The 14,615-nt window shown below is 39.6% G+C and overlaps 1 protein-coding gene across 5 annotated transcripts in view; it reads left to right on the top strand.

The window, feature by feature from the left end:
• The window catches only part of BOD1L1 (biorientation of chromosomes in cell division 1 like 1), a 58,989-nt gene that overhangs the window by 21,023 nt on the left and 23,351 nt on the right, over positions 1–14,615 (top strand). For all 5 annotated transcript variants that reach the window (XM_055246677.2, XM_063619400.1, XM_055246675.2 and 2 more), the window contains exons 10-12: positions 1,743–7,878; positions 9,657–9,721; positions 10,875–10,959. In XM_055246677.2, the coding sequence (XP_055102652.1) occupies positions 1,743–7,878; positions 9,657–9,721; positions 10,875–10,959 (6,286 nt within the window). The remainder of the gene's footprint in view (positions 1–1,742; positions 7,879–9,656; positions 9,722–10,874; positions 10,960–14,615) is intronic.

Below are 14,615 nucleotides of genomic sequence, written 5' to 3'. Positions count from 1 at the left end.
AAATCTAAAATCCCTCCACTATAACAAATTATCCTTTTTATTCCCTTTCATTCCTTATCCACAGGTCCATATAATTTTTTAGAGTACAAGTAATCTGGCAAACTGTTTTTAACATTTTACTCATTTCATGTTACCTTCTAGGCATCCTAATTATTTAATGATTGTGTAGTGTTACATTTAATGTACATACCATAATTTATTTAAGCATATCCTTATATTTTAGCACTTAGGTTGTTTCCAAGATTTGATCATTTTAAACAGTAGAAGTAATGTACAATGTTTTCTTCCCCCTTTCAGGATTATTTTCATGGGACAAACTTTTGCTTTCACTGGTTTAAAATGCTTGTTTACAAAAACCACATTATCTGTAGTTCTGTAGCTAAACTATCTTAATATTTCCAGAGGGAAAAAGCAATATTAGTGATTATTTGTTCATCATCAGCAAACATAAATTTAATTTATTTACTCAGAAATTAAAGGTGTATTTAAAAGTATATAGTGATGGTTTAATGACATATTTTTAAATATCTAACTTTCTTTTATGATCATTCTCTATAAGAAATTATCTCATAAAATAGTATTCACATTGTTTAGAATTAGTTTTTTGTTGTGAAGTTAGGTTGATGTAAACTCCTGTTAGTTCTTTGAGGAATTTTATTTTAAGCTATTTAATATGGTCTTGTTATGTCCTGGACCCTATTATTAGTAGAAGTACATTAATCTTTGTGTTGACATTTAAGGAGATGAAGTGTTAAACTGACCTAGAGGCACAAAGCTCTGTCTAAGAACTTTGGCCCATTATTTGCATAAGAATAATTATAGCTAGTAGTCAGTGAGTCATTATTGAAGTGGATTTAGTCAACATCCACTCATTAATATTAATCACCTACTTAGTGCCAAAACACAGGGCCAGGAGGAAGGTTTAGATGCTCTTGTCTCTCTGTATCTTTTTTTGAATACATAAACATATACATATGTTATATATGATATGGTTACTGTGAGTTATTGTGTACATTTGAAGCTTCATGTGTAGAATGTTGTACAAGTAGCCTAAATTCATGAGGTTTCCGTACATAGTTCAACTTTCTAAATTAAAATATAGGAAATCTATATTTCAGTATATTTCAATTTTAAATTGCCTTCATGTATTATGTTTTTGACTGAAAAGGACATTGGACTGTCATTTATTCAGCTTATATTTATTATTGAGTACTGAGCATTAGTGAGCTCTAGTGATTCAGAATTGAAGAATTCATAGACAAGTCAGTGCCTGTGATATACTAGAAGGTGTACTAGACTCGGAATGAAATAATCTAAACTCATTTCTAACACACCTGCTTGTGGTCTGAGTGTCAAGTTATAGAATCATGCTGAGCTTCAATTTCCTGATGTTTTAATGGCATATTTTTAAGTATTTAACTTTATTTTGTGATAAATCTCTATGAGAAATAATCTCATAAAATTGTGTTCATATTGTTTAGAATTAGTTTTTTTATTGTAAAATGTGGTTGATGCAAACTCCTGTTAGTTCTTTGAGGAATTTAACTTCTTAAAATCAAGTTAATAATACCTATTTTTTAAAATCAGGTGAGTTTTTGACACCTACACAGGCTGTTTGCAAGAATTAAGTGAGATGTTACATATGTGACAGCACTCAACATGTTAAGTCCTCCCAAATGTTATGTTTTAATCTAAAAATTGATTTTGGTATTTCTCATATTTTAACCTTTGTTTTCTTTCAGCATTGTGAAAAGGAAAAAATGTCTTCTTCAAAGGAGCTGAAGCATGTTCATGCAAAAAGTGAACCAAGTAAACCTGCCCGGAGACTTTCAGAGTCTTTGCATGTAGTTGATGAAAACAAAAATGAATCCAAAATAGAAAGAGAACATAAAAGACGGACATCTACCCCTGTTATCATGGAGGGGGCACAGGAAGAGACTGACACAAGAGATATAAAAAGGCAAGTAGAACGCTCAGAAATTTGCACCGAAGAGCCCCAGAAACAGAAAAGCACACTTAAAAATGAAAAGCATCTAAAGAAAGATGATTCTGAAACACCGCATTTGAAAAGCCTGCTTAAGAAAGAGGTGAAATCCTCCAAGGAGAAGCCTGAAAGAGAGAAAACTCCATCGGAAGACAAATTGTCTGTGAAACATAAATATAAAGGTGATTGTATGCATAAAACAGGTGATGAGACTGAGCCTCACTCTTCTGAGAAAGGTTTAAAAGTAGAGGAAAATATTCAAAAGCAAAGTCAACAAACAAAGCTTTCTTCAGATGATAAAGCCGAACGAAAAAGTAAACATAGGAATGAAAGGAAATTATCAGTATTAGGCAAAGATGGAAAGCCAGTTTCTGAATATATTATAAAAACAGATGAGAATGTTCGTAAAGAAAACAACAAAAAAGAGAGACGCTTGTCAGCTGAAAAAACTAAGACAGAGCACAAATCAAGAAGGTCAAGTGATTCTAAAATTCAGAAAGATTCTCTGGGTTCCAAGCAACATGGTATCACATTACAAAGAAGAAGTGAAAGTTACTCGGAAGATAAGTGTGATATGGACTCCGCTAACATGGATAGTAATTTGAAACCAGAAGAGGTTGTTCACAAGGAGAAACGACGAACAAAGAGCTTGTTAGAAGAGAAACTTGTGTTGAAGTCTAAATCAAAAAATCAAGGCAAACAGTTAAAAGTTGTAGAAACAGAATTACAAGAAGGTGCCACAAAACAGGCAACCACTCCAAAACCAGACAAGGAGAAGAACACAGAAGAAAATGACTCAGAAAAACAGCGTAAGTCTAAAGTTGAAGACAAACCTTTTGAAGAAACTGGTGTTGAACCTGTATTAGAGACTGCTTCTTCTTCAGCACATAGTACACAGAAGGATTCTAGTCATAGAGCCAAGTTACCATTAGCAAAGGAGAAATATAAGAGTGATAAAGACTCTGCTTCCACCAGGCTTGAGAGAAAGTTGTCAGATGGCCACAAAAGCAGAAGCTTAAAGCATGGTAGTAAAGACATAAAAAAGAAGGAAGAAAATAAATCAGATGACAAGGATGGTAAAGAAGTTGACAGCAATCATGAAAAGGCCAGAGGTAATAGTTCACTCATGGAAAAGAAATTAAGTAGAAGGTTGTGTGAAAATCGGAGAGGAAGCTTGTCACAAGAAATGGCCAAAGGAGAAGAAAAGTTAGCAGCAAACACTTTGAGCACTCCCAGCGGTTCCTCCCTTCAGAGACCAAAAAAAAGCGGTGATATGACATTGATCCCTGAACAAGAGCCAATGGAAATTGATTCTGAGCCAGGTGTTGAAAATGTGTTGGAAGTATCTAAAACCCAAGACAACCGCAATAATAATTCTCAGCAAGACATTGACTCTGAAAATATGAAACAAAAAACTTCTGCCACAGTTCAAAAGGATGAATTGAGAACTTGCACAGCAGATTCAAAAACAACAGCTCCAACTTATAAGCCAGGCCGTGGAACAGGAGTTAATAATTCTGAAAAGCATGCTGACCATAGAAGCACCTTGACCAAGAAAATGCATATCCAAAGTGCTGCATCCAAACTGAACCCTGGGGAGAAAGAACCCATTCATAGAGGAACTAATGAAGTGAATACAGATTCTGAAACTGTTCATAGAATGTTACTGAGTGCCCCATCAGAAAATGATAGGGTACAGAAGAATTTGAAAAACACAGCTGCTGAAGAACATGTTGCTCAAGGAGATGCCACTCTTCAACATTCCACAAATTTAGACTCCTCACCATCCTTAAGTTCAGTGACTGTTGTGCCTCTGAGGGAATCATATGATCCAGATGTAATTCCTCTGTTTGAAAAAAGAACTGTTTTGGAAGATAGCACAGCCAGCACCTCCCCTGTGGATCACTCTGCTCTCCCTAACCAAAGTCTGACTGTTAGGGAATCAGAAGTCCTTCAGACAAGTGACAGCAAAGAAGGTGGTGAAGGTTTCACAGTAGATACACCAGCAAAAGCAAGCATCACTAGCAAAAGACACATTCCAGAAGGTCACCAGGCTACTTTATTGGATGGTAAACAAGGAAAGGTAATCATGTCTCTTGGAAGCAAGTTAATGGGCGTGATTGTGGAAAATGAGAATGTTACCAAAGAAGGTGGCTTAGTGGACATGGCCAAGAAAGAAAATGACTTAAATGCAGAGCCCAATTTAAAGCAGACAGTTAAAGCAACAGTAGAGAATGGCAAGAAGGATGGCATTGCTGTTGATCATGTTGTAGGCCTGAGTACAGAAAAATATGCTGAAACTGTCAAACTTAAGCATAAAAGAGGCCCAGGTAAAGTAAAAGACATATCAATTGGTGTTGAAAGAAGGAATGAAAACAGTGAGGTAGACACCAGTGCTGGAAGTGGCTCTGCACCCTCTGTGTTACACCAAAGGAATGGACAAACTGAGGATGTGGCAACTGGGCCTGGGAGAGCAGAAAAGACTTCTGTTGCCACTAGCACTGAAGGGAAGGACAAAGATGTCACCTTAAGTCCAGTGAAGGCTGGGCCTGCCACAACCACTTCTTCAGAAACAAGAGAGAGTGAGGTGGCTTTGCCCTGCACCAGCATTGAGGCAGACGAAGGCCTCATAGTAGGAACACATTCCAGAAATAATCCTCTTCATGTTGGTGCAGAAGCCAGTGAATGCACTGTTTTTGCTGCAGCTGAAGAAGATGGGGCTGTTGTCACAGAGGGATTTGCTGAAAGTGAAACCTTCCTCACAAGCACTAAGGAAGGGGAAAGTGGGGAGTGTGCTGTGGCTGAATCTGAGGACAGAGCAGCAGACCTACTGGCTGTGCATGCAGTTCAAATCGAAGCCAATGTAAATAGCGTTGTGACAGAGGAAAAGGATGATGCTGTAACCAGTGCAGGCTCTGAAGAAAAATGTGATGGTTCTTTAAGTAGAGACTCAGAAATAGTTGAAGGAACTATTACTTTTATTAGTGAAGTTGAAAGTGATGGAGCAGTTACAAGTGCTGGAACAGAAATAAGAGCAGGATCTATAAGCAGTGAAGAGGTGGATGGCTCCCAGGGAAATATGATGAGAATGGGTTCCAAAAAAGAAACAGAGGGCACTGTGACATGTACAGGAGCAGAAGGCAGAAGCGATAACTTTGTGATCTACTCAGTAACTGGAGCAGGGCCCCGGGAGGAACTCATGGTTACAGGTGCAGGTGTTGTCCTGGGAGATAATGATGCACCACCAGGAACAAGTGCCAGCCAAGAAGGAGATGGTTCTGTGAATGATGGTACAGAAGGTGAGAGTGCAGTCACCAGCACGGGGATAACAGAAGATGGAGAGGGGCCAGCAAGTTGCACAGGTTCAGAAGATAGCAGCGAAGGCTTTGCTATAAGTTCTGAATCAGAAGAAAATGGAGAGAGTGCGATGGACAGCACAGTAGCCAAAGAAGGCACTAATGTACCATTAGTTGCTGCTGGTCCTTGTGATGATGAAGGCATTGTGACTAGCACAGGCGCAAAAGAGGAAGACGAGGAAGGGGAGGATGCTGTGACTAGTACTGGAAGAGGAAATGAAATTGGGCATGCTTCAACTTGTACAGGGTTAGGAGAAGAAAGTGAAGGGGTATTGATTTGTGAAAGTGCAGAAGGGGACAGTCAGATTGGTACTGTGGTAGAGCATGTGGAAGCTGAGGCTGGAGCTACCATCATGAATGCAAATGAAAATAATGTTGACAGCATGAGTGGCACAGAGAAAGAAAGTAAAGACACAGATATCTGCTCCAGTGCAAAAGGGATTGTAGAAAGCAGTGTGACCAGTGCAGTCTCAGGAAAGGATGAAGTGACACCAGTTCCAGGAGGTTGTGAGGGTCCTATGACTAGTGCTGCATCTGATCAAAGTGACAGTCAGCTCGAAAAAGTTGAAGATACCACTATTTCCACTGGCCTGGTTGGGGGTAGTTACGATGTTCTTGTATCTGGTGAAGTCCCAGAATGTGAAGTTGTCCACACATCACCAAGTGGAAAAGAAGATGAGGACATCATCACCTCTGTAGAAAATGAAGAGTGTGATGGTCTCATGGCAACTACAGCCAGTGATGATATTACCAACCAGAATAGCTTAGCTGGGGGTAAAAATCAAGGCAAAGGCTTGGTTATTTCCACCAGTACCACAAATAATTACACCCCTCAGGTAAGCGCAATTACAGATGTGGAAGGATGTCACTCAGATGCTCTGAGAACTGAAGAAAATATGGAAGGTACCAGAGTAAACACAGAAGAATTTGAGGCCCCCATGCCCAGTGCAGTCTCAGGAGATGACAGCCAACTCACTGCCAGCAGAAGTGAAGAGAAAGATGAGTGTGCCATGATTTCCACAAGCATAGGGGAAGAATTCGAAGTGCCTATCTCCAGCGCAACAACCATCAAGTGTGCTGAAAGTCTCCAGCCAGTTGCTGCAGCAGTGGAAGAAAGGGCTACAGGTCCAGTCTTGATAAGCACCGCCGACTTTGAGGGGCCTATGCCCAGTGCACCCCCAGAAGCTGAAAGTCCTCTTGCCTCAACCAGCAAGGAGGAGAAGGATGAATGTGCTCTCATTTCCACTAGCATAGCAGAAGAATGTGAGGCTTCTGTTTCCGGTGTAGTTGTTGAAAGTGAAAATGAGCGAGCTGGTACAGTCATGGAAGAAAAAGACGGGAGTGCCATCATCTCTACGAGCTCGGTGGAAGACTGTGAGGGCCCAGTGTCCAGTGCTGTCCCTCAAGAGGAAGGCCACCCCTCAGTCACACCAGCGGAAGAGATGGGTGACACTGCCATGATTTCCACAAGCACCTCTGAAGGGTGTGAAGCAGTCATGATTGGTGCTGTCCTCCAGGATGAAGATCGGCTCACCATCACAAGAGTGGAAGACTTGAGCGACGCTGCCATCATCTCCACCAGCACAGCAGAATGTGTGCCAATTTCTGCCAGCATTGACAGACATGAAGAGAATCAGCTGACTGCAGACAACCCAGAAGGAAACGGTGACCTGTCAGCCACAGAAGTGAGCAAGCGCAAGGTCCCCATGCTCAGCCTGATTGCTGAGAATAACTGTCGGTGTCCTGGGCCAGTCAGGGGAGGCAAAGAACTGGGTCCCGTGTTGGCAGTGAGCACCGAGGAAAGGCACAACGGGCCATCGGTCTACAAGCCCTCTGCAGGGCAAGGCCATCCAAGTGCTGTTTGTGCGGAAAAAGAAGAGAAGCATGGCAAGGAGTGCCCCGAAATAGGACCATTTGCAGGAAGAGGACAGAAAGAGAGCACTTTACACCTCATAAATGCAGAAGAGAAGAATGTATTGTTGAACTCCCTTCAGAAAGAAGATAACAGCCCAGAGACAGGGACAGCAGGGGGCAGTAGCACAGCAAGTTATTCAACAGGAAGGGGCTTAGAGGGGAATGCTAACTCACCTGCCCACCTGAGAGGACCAGAACAGATGTCCGGGCAGACGGCTAAGGATCCCTCTGTCAGTATTCGCTATTTGGCAGCAGTAAATACCGGTGCTATAAAAGCTGATGACATGCCACCTGTTCAAGGCACCGTGGCTGAACCTTCCCTTCTTCCTACTGAGCAGCAGGGGCCTGAAGACAACTTGAAAACCAGTACCACCAAATGTATTACTGGCCAAGAATCAAAAATTGCTCCTTCCCACACAATGATCCTTCCAGCTACCTACAGTGTAGCTCTGTTGGCTTCTAAATGTGAGCAGGACTTGACTATAAAGAGTGATTATAGTGGCAAATGGACTGATCAAGCATCTGCTGAGAAAACAAGAGATGGTAACAGCACAAGGAAATCATTCCCTGAGGAAGGAGACGCAGTGGTTACTGTGTCTTCTGAAGAAAATGTGTGTGACATAGGTGAGAATCTGTACCTAATTGCAAATTTTAACATTTTACAAGGATGATTGTACAACAGAGTGCATTTAGGACAGTCTTCCAAAAGATGGTTTTGGTTCCAGAAAGACAAAATATCTATAAATTTTTTTATCATATCATAATATTGCAAAATAACTCATCAAACTTGAAGGTCAAACTTCTCTAAAAGCTACTTGTGTTTAAAAGTTTAAAACCTTTGGCCCATTTCTCATGTGTGGGGAGAGAAAAAGCAGGAGGCTGAGGCATGGGAGGTCCACATTTTATTTACATGACTGCTGCAACTTACTAAACCTCTTTGACCTACAGGTTTCTTGTCAATCAAAAAGAAGAGTACCCTACCACAACCCAATGAAAGCAATATATTTTTTTTTTACCACCCTCATTTTACAAATGGGGAAATAGGGTCAGAAAATTTAAATAGCGTTCATGGGCTTCAGGTGACTTTTAGAGGAAAAATCAGTTTCCGAGCCTCCATTTCTTGTTGTATAAAATGGGGATAATAAGATGGGATCATAATACAAAGGCAAACACAATTCCAACCCTCATCTGATTATAGGTTTGCAGTATTTATTTGTTCAGTCTGTTGATTCCTTTGAATCAAAGGAGCATGTTATTTTTAACTGAGCTTATTTTTCAGGTGAAATGAGTTTCTAGTTTAGAATATATTTGAAAGTGAAAAGAAACATTTTTCCCTGCTGACAGATTTTGGACAGTTCTGGTCTTTTAGAAATAGTTAATAACTTTCAAAGATATTATCTCAATCATGCCTTATACAGTCCAACTTCAGATACTTTATACCAGTCCAGATAGGAGAAAAGTGGACAGTGACACTTTAAAGCATGACAATTGCATAGACTGGGATTAAGCACAGGATGCTGTAGGAACCAAAGGGTCCTCATGGGCTGGACTTGAAGGGGCAGAGGAATTCTTTTCCACTCTGGCTATATAAATTGTAGCATCCTGGACTTTTAACTGAAATAGACCTTAGCCATCATTTAACCCAGTCTCAGGAAGCTGAGGCCAATAGATTTAGTCTTGTATTTTAGAGACTTAGGAGACTTTAAGAAATGCTCCAAGGGTTGAAACAAGTAACTTTACAAGTTTCTGTTGAATTTAGCCTGGAGTAAATTGAATGCTCCAGAAGTTTTTATGACTCAATCATTGCTACAATTACTCATTCCTCCTTTTTTCCTGAAGAAGTGAAAATAGAAGGGTTTCCACAGAAGCTTCTACACAATCTACAGAAGGAATAAGAAAGAGGCAAGACCAGAGCAGAACTGAATCTTTCCACCTGAGAAATTTTTTTCTTTTTGTCTACCTCACAGTTTAACTTTGTGTTCAATTTTTCTGTGTTCAGTGTGAAGCAAGTAAGGTGAATCTGTTAATAAATCACCTTTACTGAGAATAGACCTTAGTGACTCAGAATATTTTTAAGAACAAACTTGATGGAGATCACTGCAGAAAAATACTTGGAAATGAAGATGTCTCCACAGATAATACTTTTGTCATTCTTTCTGGGCAGTTATCTTACTGTGCAAATAAGAATTTCACTCACCCAAAATGGGCAAATAATGCCTGCCTTTCATCTAGATTCTTTTTATACAACATATTCCTTTTGATCATTTTCTACTGACAGCAAAATAAACCAGAAAAGGAAGGTGGCACGGCATGTCAGATAACCACATTCCATTACTTTTTGACCCTGGGTGTATTTTGCAAGCAAATTCTTAAATTGTACTAAATGGCTTGAATTTTATTAGGCAATGAAGAGTCTCCATTGAATGTTTTGGGAGGATTGGAACTGAAAGCCAACTTGAAAATGGAGGTATGGCTTATAATTCAGCTGTGCTGAACTGTAAGTGATTAAATACTGTTTCATCACATATACACATATATATACTTATGTGGTATATAGCTCCTGTTCTCATTGTACTTATGACACTTAGTGTTGTTATTGCCATATCCTGTGGGGGGGAAAGCTAAGAACCTCAGTAATCTTAGTAAATAGTGCCATCATCAGTTCCATTTACTCAAGCCAGAAACACAAGAGTCACCCTCAGTTTCTCCGTCATCCCACATTTAATCTATCGCCATTTCTTACAGGTTCCATTTCCAAAAGATAACATAAGTCCATCTATTTCTGTTTCCACAGTCACCACCCTAAGCCACTACTTCAGTAGCCTCTCCATTAGGCTTATTTCGCTCCAGCCCTCCTCTGGTGTGATTCACACAGTCCTGCAGGTAGTCTTTAGAAACATAACTTAGGCCCTGTCCGTGCTCTGCTTAAAATTTGTGGTGGCTTCCCATCATGCTTAGAAGAAAATCTGCTTTCTTTTTTTTTTAAGCATGGCTTTGGTGCTTTACACAATTTAGTCTCCATATCCTCTTTCTAGCCTGATCTCAAGGCACCATCCAAGTATATGTGACAAGACAGCAGTGAACATGGGGGTTATGAACACTACAGAGGAAACACAACTTGCCCAATAGTAGCAATAGGCAGGTAGACAGGAGGGCTTGCAAGGAGGATACTGGAATAGAATTTTGAAAGTAGAGTGGGAAATTTCCCAGAGGAGAAAAAAAAGAAAGCCTTCCAAGCAAAGAGAATGTTGTGTTCTAGACTCAGAGACAGGAGGGCACGTGGTGTGTCTCAGGCATTGCAGTGGTTCACGGTGAGCTGTGGTGAGACTTAAGCCTGGAAGGGAGTGGGAGCCCATCAGGAAGAGTCTTGTGTGGTGTGCTGAGTTGGGGTTTTACCTTTAAAGCAATAGAAGACCCATTGATCGATGAAATACGAGATTAAATTGATTTTTTGGCTTTGTTTTTAAAGGTTGATGTATTTATTTTTAAGTTCTGTGTACTCTTGAAGATAGGCTTTTATATTGTTTCAGGATGCTGTGTTTTTTGTTTAATTCACTTGAGGTTAGTCTTCTTGTAAAAACCCTGGTTAACTTATTTTTATGGTGCTTTGGATTTTTTAGGCTTATGTGCCTTCAGAGGAAGAGAAAAATCGTGAAATTCTGGCACCACCAGAAAGTCTGTGTGGGGGAAAGCCAAGTGGAATAGGTGAGCTCCTTAGAATGGTTGTTCACATTGTTTTTGTTTTTGCCTTGCATGTGGTTTTACCTTTCTAAAATTCAATAGCTGATGCATAATAACATACAGGCTCTATTAATTTGCCTCTCACTTTTTGAAATAGATTAGAGAGAATTCTTTACTATTTTATTTTTAACATATACTTTTCCTCACGAAATGTCAATCAACCTTATGTAGGGTAATTGTTTAAAATCTGATCACCCCCAAATAATAATGCAAAACGGAAGTTGTTTTGGAGCAAACGCTTGCTCTATCTCAGAAATGTTTCTCCATACCCCTGCCTGTCCCCAGACGCTATTGCAGCTCACTTCCAAAAGGCTAGTCTGAGCATAAGGGCCCACTTTACACCATTTGCTCTTGTCTCTTGCTCAGGCTTTTGCCCCAGTGGCTGCACAGAGACTACTCTCAGCTTATATAACCTCTTCTTAGTCTCTCTGTGTAACATTCTTCACTGTGGACTACAGATTTTAAGGGAGAGCCTCAATATCAGAAAGGATAAAGGCAGGAGCTCTTAAACGTTTTGGTCTCAAGGACCAAAAATTACTGAAAAATTACCGAAGACCCCAAAGAGATTTTGTTATATGGCTTATACCTGTTGACATTTGCCAAATAAGAAATTAAAATTGAGAAAAGTAAATATTATGTCACTCTTAATATAATTAACTCACTGTAAGTTAACAACTCTTTTTTCATGAAAAATAGCTAGATTCTCCAAAACAACCCAATTAAGTGATAAAAGTGACATTGTTTTGCATTTTTGCAAATCCCTGTAAGTCTGGCTTCATAAAAAACAGCTGTTTCTCATATCTATTTTCACATTCAGTCCTGTTGCTATTTATTTTTTTGGTTAAAGTAAATGAAGAAAATCCAACATTACAGATAGATGGTTGGGTTTTTGTGTTTTGTTTTGTTTTATTTTGTTTTGTTTTGTTTGAGACGGAGTCTCACTCTGTCGCCAGGTTGGAGTACAGTGGCGCAGTCTCAGCTCACTGCAACCTCCGACTTCCTGGTTCAAGCTATTCTCCTGCCTCAGCCTCCTGAGTAGCTGGGATTACAGGCACACACCACCGTGCCCAGCTAATTTTTGTATTTTTAGTAGAGATGGGGTTTCACCATATTGGCCAGGATGGTCTTGATCTCCTGACCTCGTGATCTGCCCGCCTTGGCCTCCCAAAGTGCTGGGATTACATGCGTGAGCCACTGCAAGCCACTGCGCCCGGCCAATGGTTGGGTTTTAGTAGCCTTTTCAGATAATTATGGGTACATCTTGGCCTCTGGAAAATTCCATTGAGCACTCATGAGTCTGTAAGACAAATAATGTTAGTTTGGCCCTTGTGGATTCCTTGATGGAAAGCCTCAGGAATTCCCCAGAGAGGCTGGACCATATTGGCTTAAGGAAATGGAATTGAGAAGAACTGTGACAGTGAGGAATTATTTCTAATTTGTATTGCAAACATGATTGTGTATTTTCTTCCGATTCCCACAATGTATTTTTTTTAAGTACTAGGAACTATAGAGTATGTGACCAAATTTAAGCCAGTCCTCCATTTTTTTCCACAATGTTAAAATGTCCATGCAAGTCAGGTGGAATAAACAGTCAGGGTGATTTTTATTGTAAATACTTATAACAAAAAACTCTATAGGTATTTGCTTAAAGGGACTTTATTAGCTCACACAACTGAAAAATTCAGGTAAAGCATAATCCAAGAGGATGCAGATAGTTCCGAAGACACATCTAGTAGAAACTCCATTTTATATCTTCTTCCTCATCCCCTGAATAAGGGTCATTGCTTTCTCATTCATAGCCTCTATTTTTAGCTTTGGCTTACCATTCCTGGCCAAAATCCTGAGACTTATTCTGATTTAGCATAAGTACATGTGTCCACCCTAAACTAATTACTGTGACCAGAGGGATGTAGCTTACTAGTTGACTTAAGTCAGGTGCTCTGTTCCTGGATCCACATGGTATTCCAGACCACAGTCTGGGCTCTTGGGAAAGGTGCCAGGAGGGCAACTGTAATGTCTACTGTAGTGGGATTGGCTCTTTAAATTATTTCCCTGACAAACATCAAGTCTGCTACCTGTGAGTACTAGGGAAATCAACATGGAAATGACTGATGGAAATAAGTCATTCACTGAAATCAACGTGCAAATAAGTAAGGTACTATAATAAAGATACGTCCTTGACTGTGGGAGTCAGCTTCCCTGAGGTAGGGCCTCAGGGAAGACTTGTGTTGGCTCAATCAATCTCTTCCCCCACCCCTCTCCTTTAATTATAGAAAGTAAGATATACAGAAATGCATAAAAAGTTTCCCATTCCCTATAAACACCTTCGGTACAATAAAATTATATTTATATTCTATAATTTTTTTTCACTTGACCATGTATTGCAGGCACCCATCATTACTTTATTAGCATATACAGATCCACTTTCTTTGTTTTAATAGCTAAATAATCATCCCCAATACGAGTTTTAGATCTTTTAGTGGCCTCGAGGTTTCTACTGTTACAGGGCTGCAACGAACTTTCATAATGCATATCACTACATGTGTTTTACCAAGTATTTTCATAAAATTGGATTGGGGGAGGGAGGGTCAAAGAATATACAGGTTAAGTATCCCTAATCCAAAAGGCTTGGGATCAGAAGTATTTCGAATTTCAGATTTCTTAGGGTTTGGGAATATGTGCATTATACCTCATTGAGCATCCCATATCTAAAAATTCAAAGTTGAAAGTTCCAGTGAGCCTTTCCTTTGAGAGTCATGTTGGCACTCAAAGAATTTCAGATTTTGGAGCATTTCCGACTTCTCATTTTTGAATTTGGGATGCTCAACCTGTATATGTTTTAAATTTTTATAAGTACTTGTTACTCATTTGGGGCTAAATATTGAATAATGAGTAGGTATGCATTAGGTGTACAAGGCAAAGAGAAGGGCAATAGATGTGGAATGATTCAGATTAAGTGAATAGTGCATATAAACCCTCACCCATGACTATCTGGGGAGGTTTGGGGAGTGGGAGCAGTTGAGGAGCTTCTTACACAAAACCGTCTGAAAGGGTCTCAGAAGACTCATAAGAAGTGTCAGCCAGTCCTGGAAGACCACACCAAGGCTTGGTAAGTCATTTATACTGACATGTTAAAACCCTGAAGATGACTAATCTATTCAAAACTTGGACAGATACATTAGTTAAAATGTGCATGGGTGTTTTATACTGCAAATAATTAACGTCTCATTTGTTAATTGTCAAGAAGCTAACATTTTTGGATTCTGAAGTCGGTTGTTCCCACAGTTATATTTCAGATAACTTTACTGTGTTTAGGTACAGTTCAGTAAGAGATCTACTTACGTAAAAGGAAGTTGTTTAAAAGAAAAATGTGTGTTCTGTCATTGTTGAGTAGAAACAGTAGACTTTGTACTTCATGTTTCCAAAGAATATAAACAGACCATTGCTGTTTGAGGGGATAGGATCTAACTTTTCATTTGACGCTATTATTTTAAATGAACCAGTGTTATACTGCAGCCTAACAGCTACATTAAGGTCTTTTACTTTTTTTCTAAGCTTCAGATCACCAACATAGTTAAATCACTATAGTGATTTAATATACCAATACCATTATTATAAAA

Source organism: Symphalangus syndactylus, chromosome 16, assembly GCF_028878055.3.
Source record: "Symphalangus syndactylus isolate Jambi chromosome 16, NHGRI_mSymSyn1-v2.1_pri, whole genome shotgun sequence".
Classification (NCBI taxonomy): Eukaryota; Metazoa; Chordata; class Mammalia; order Primates; family Hylobatidae; genus Symphalangus; species Symphalangus syndactylus.
This window is presented reverse-complemented; position numbering and strand designations above follow the sequence as displayed.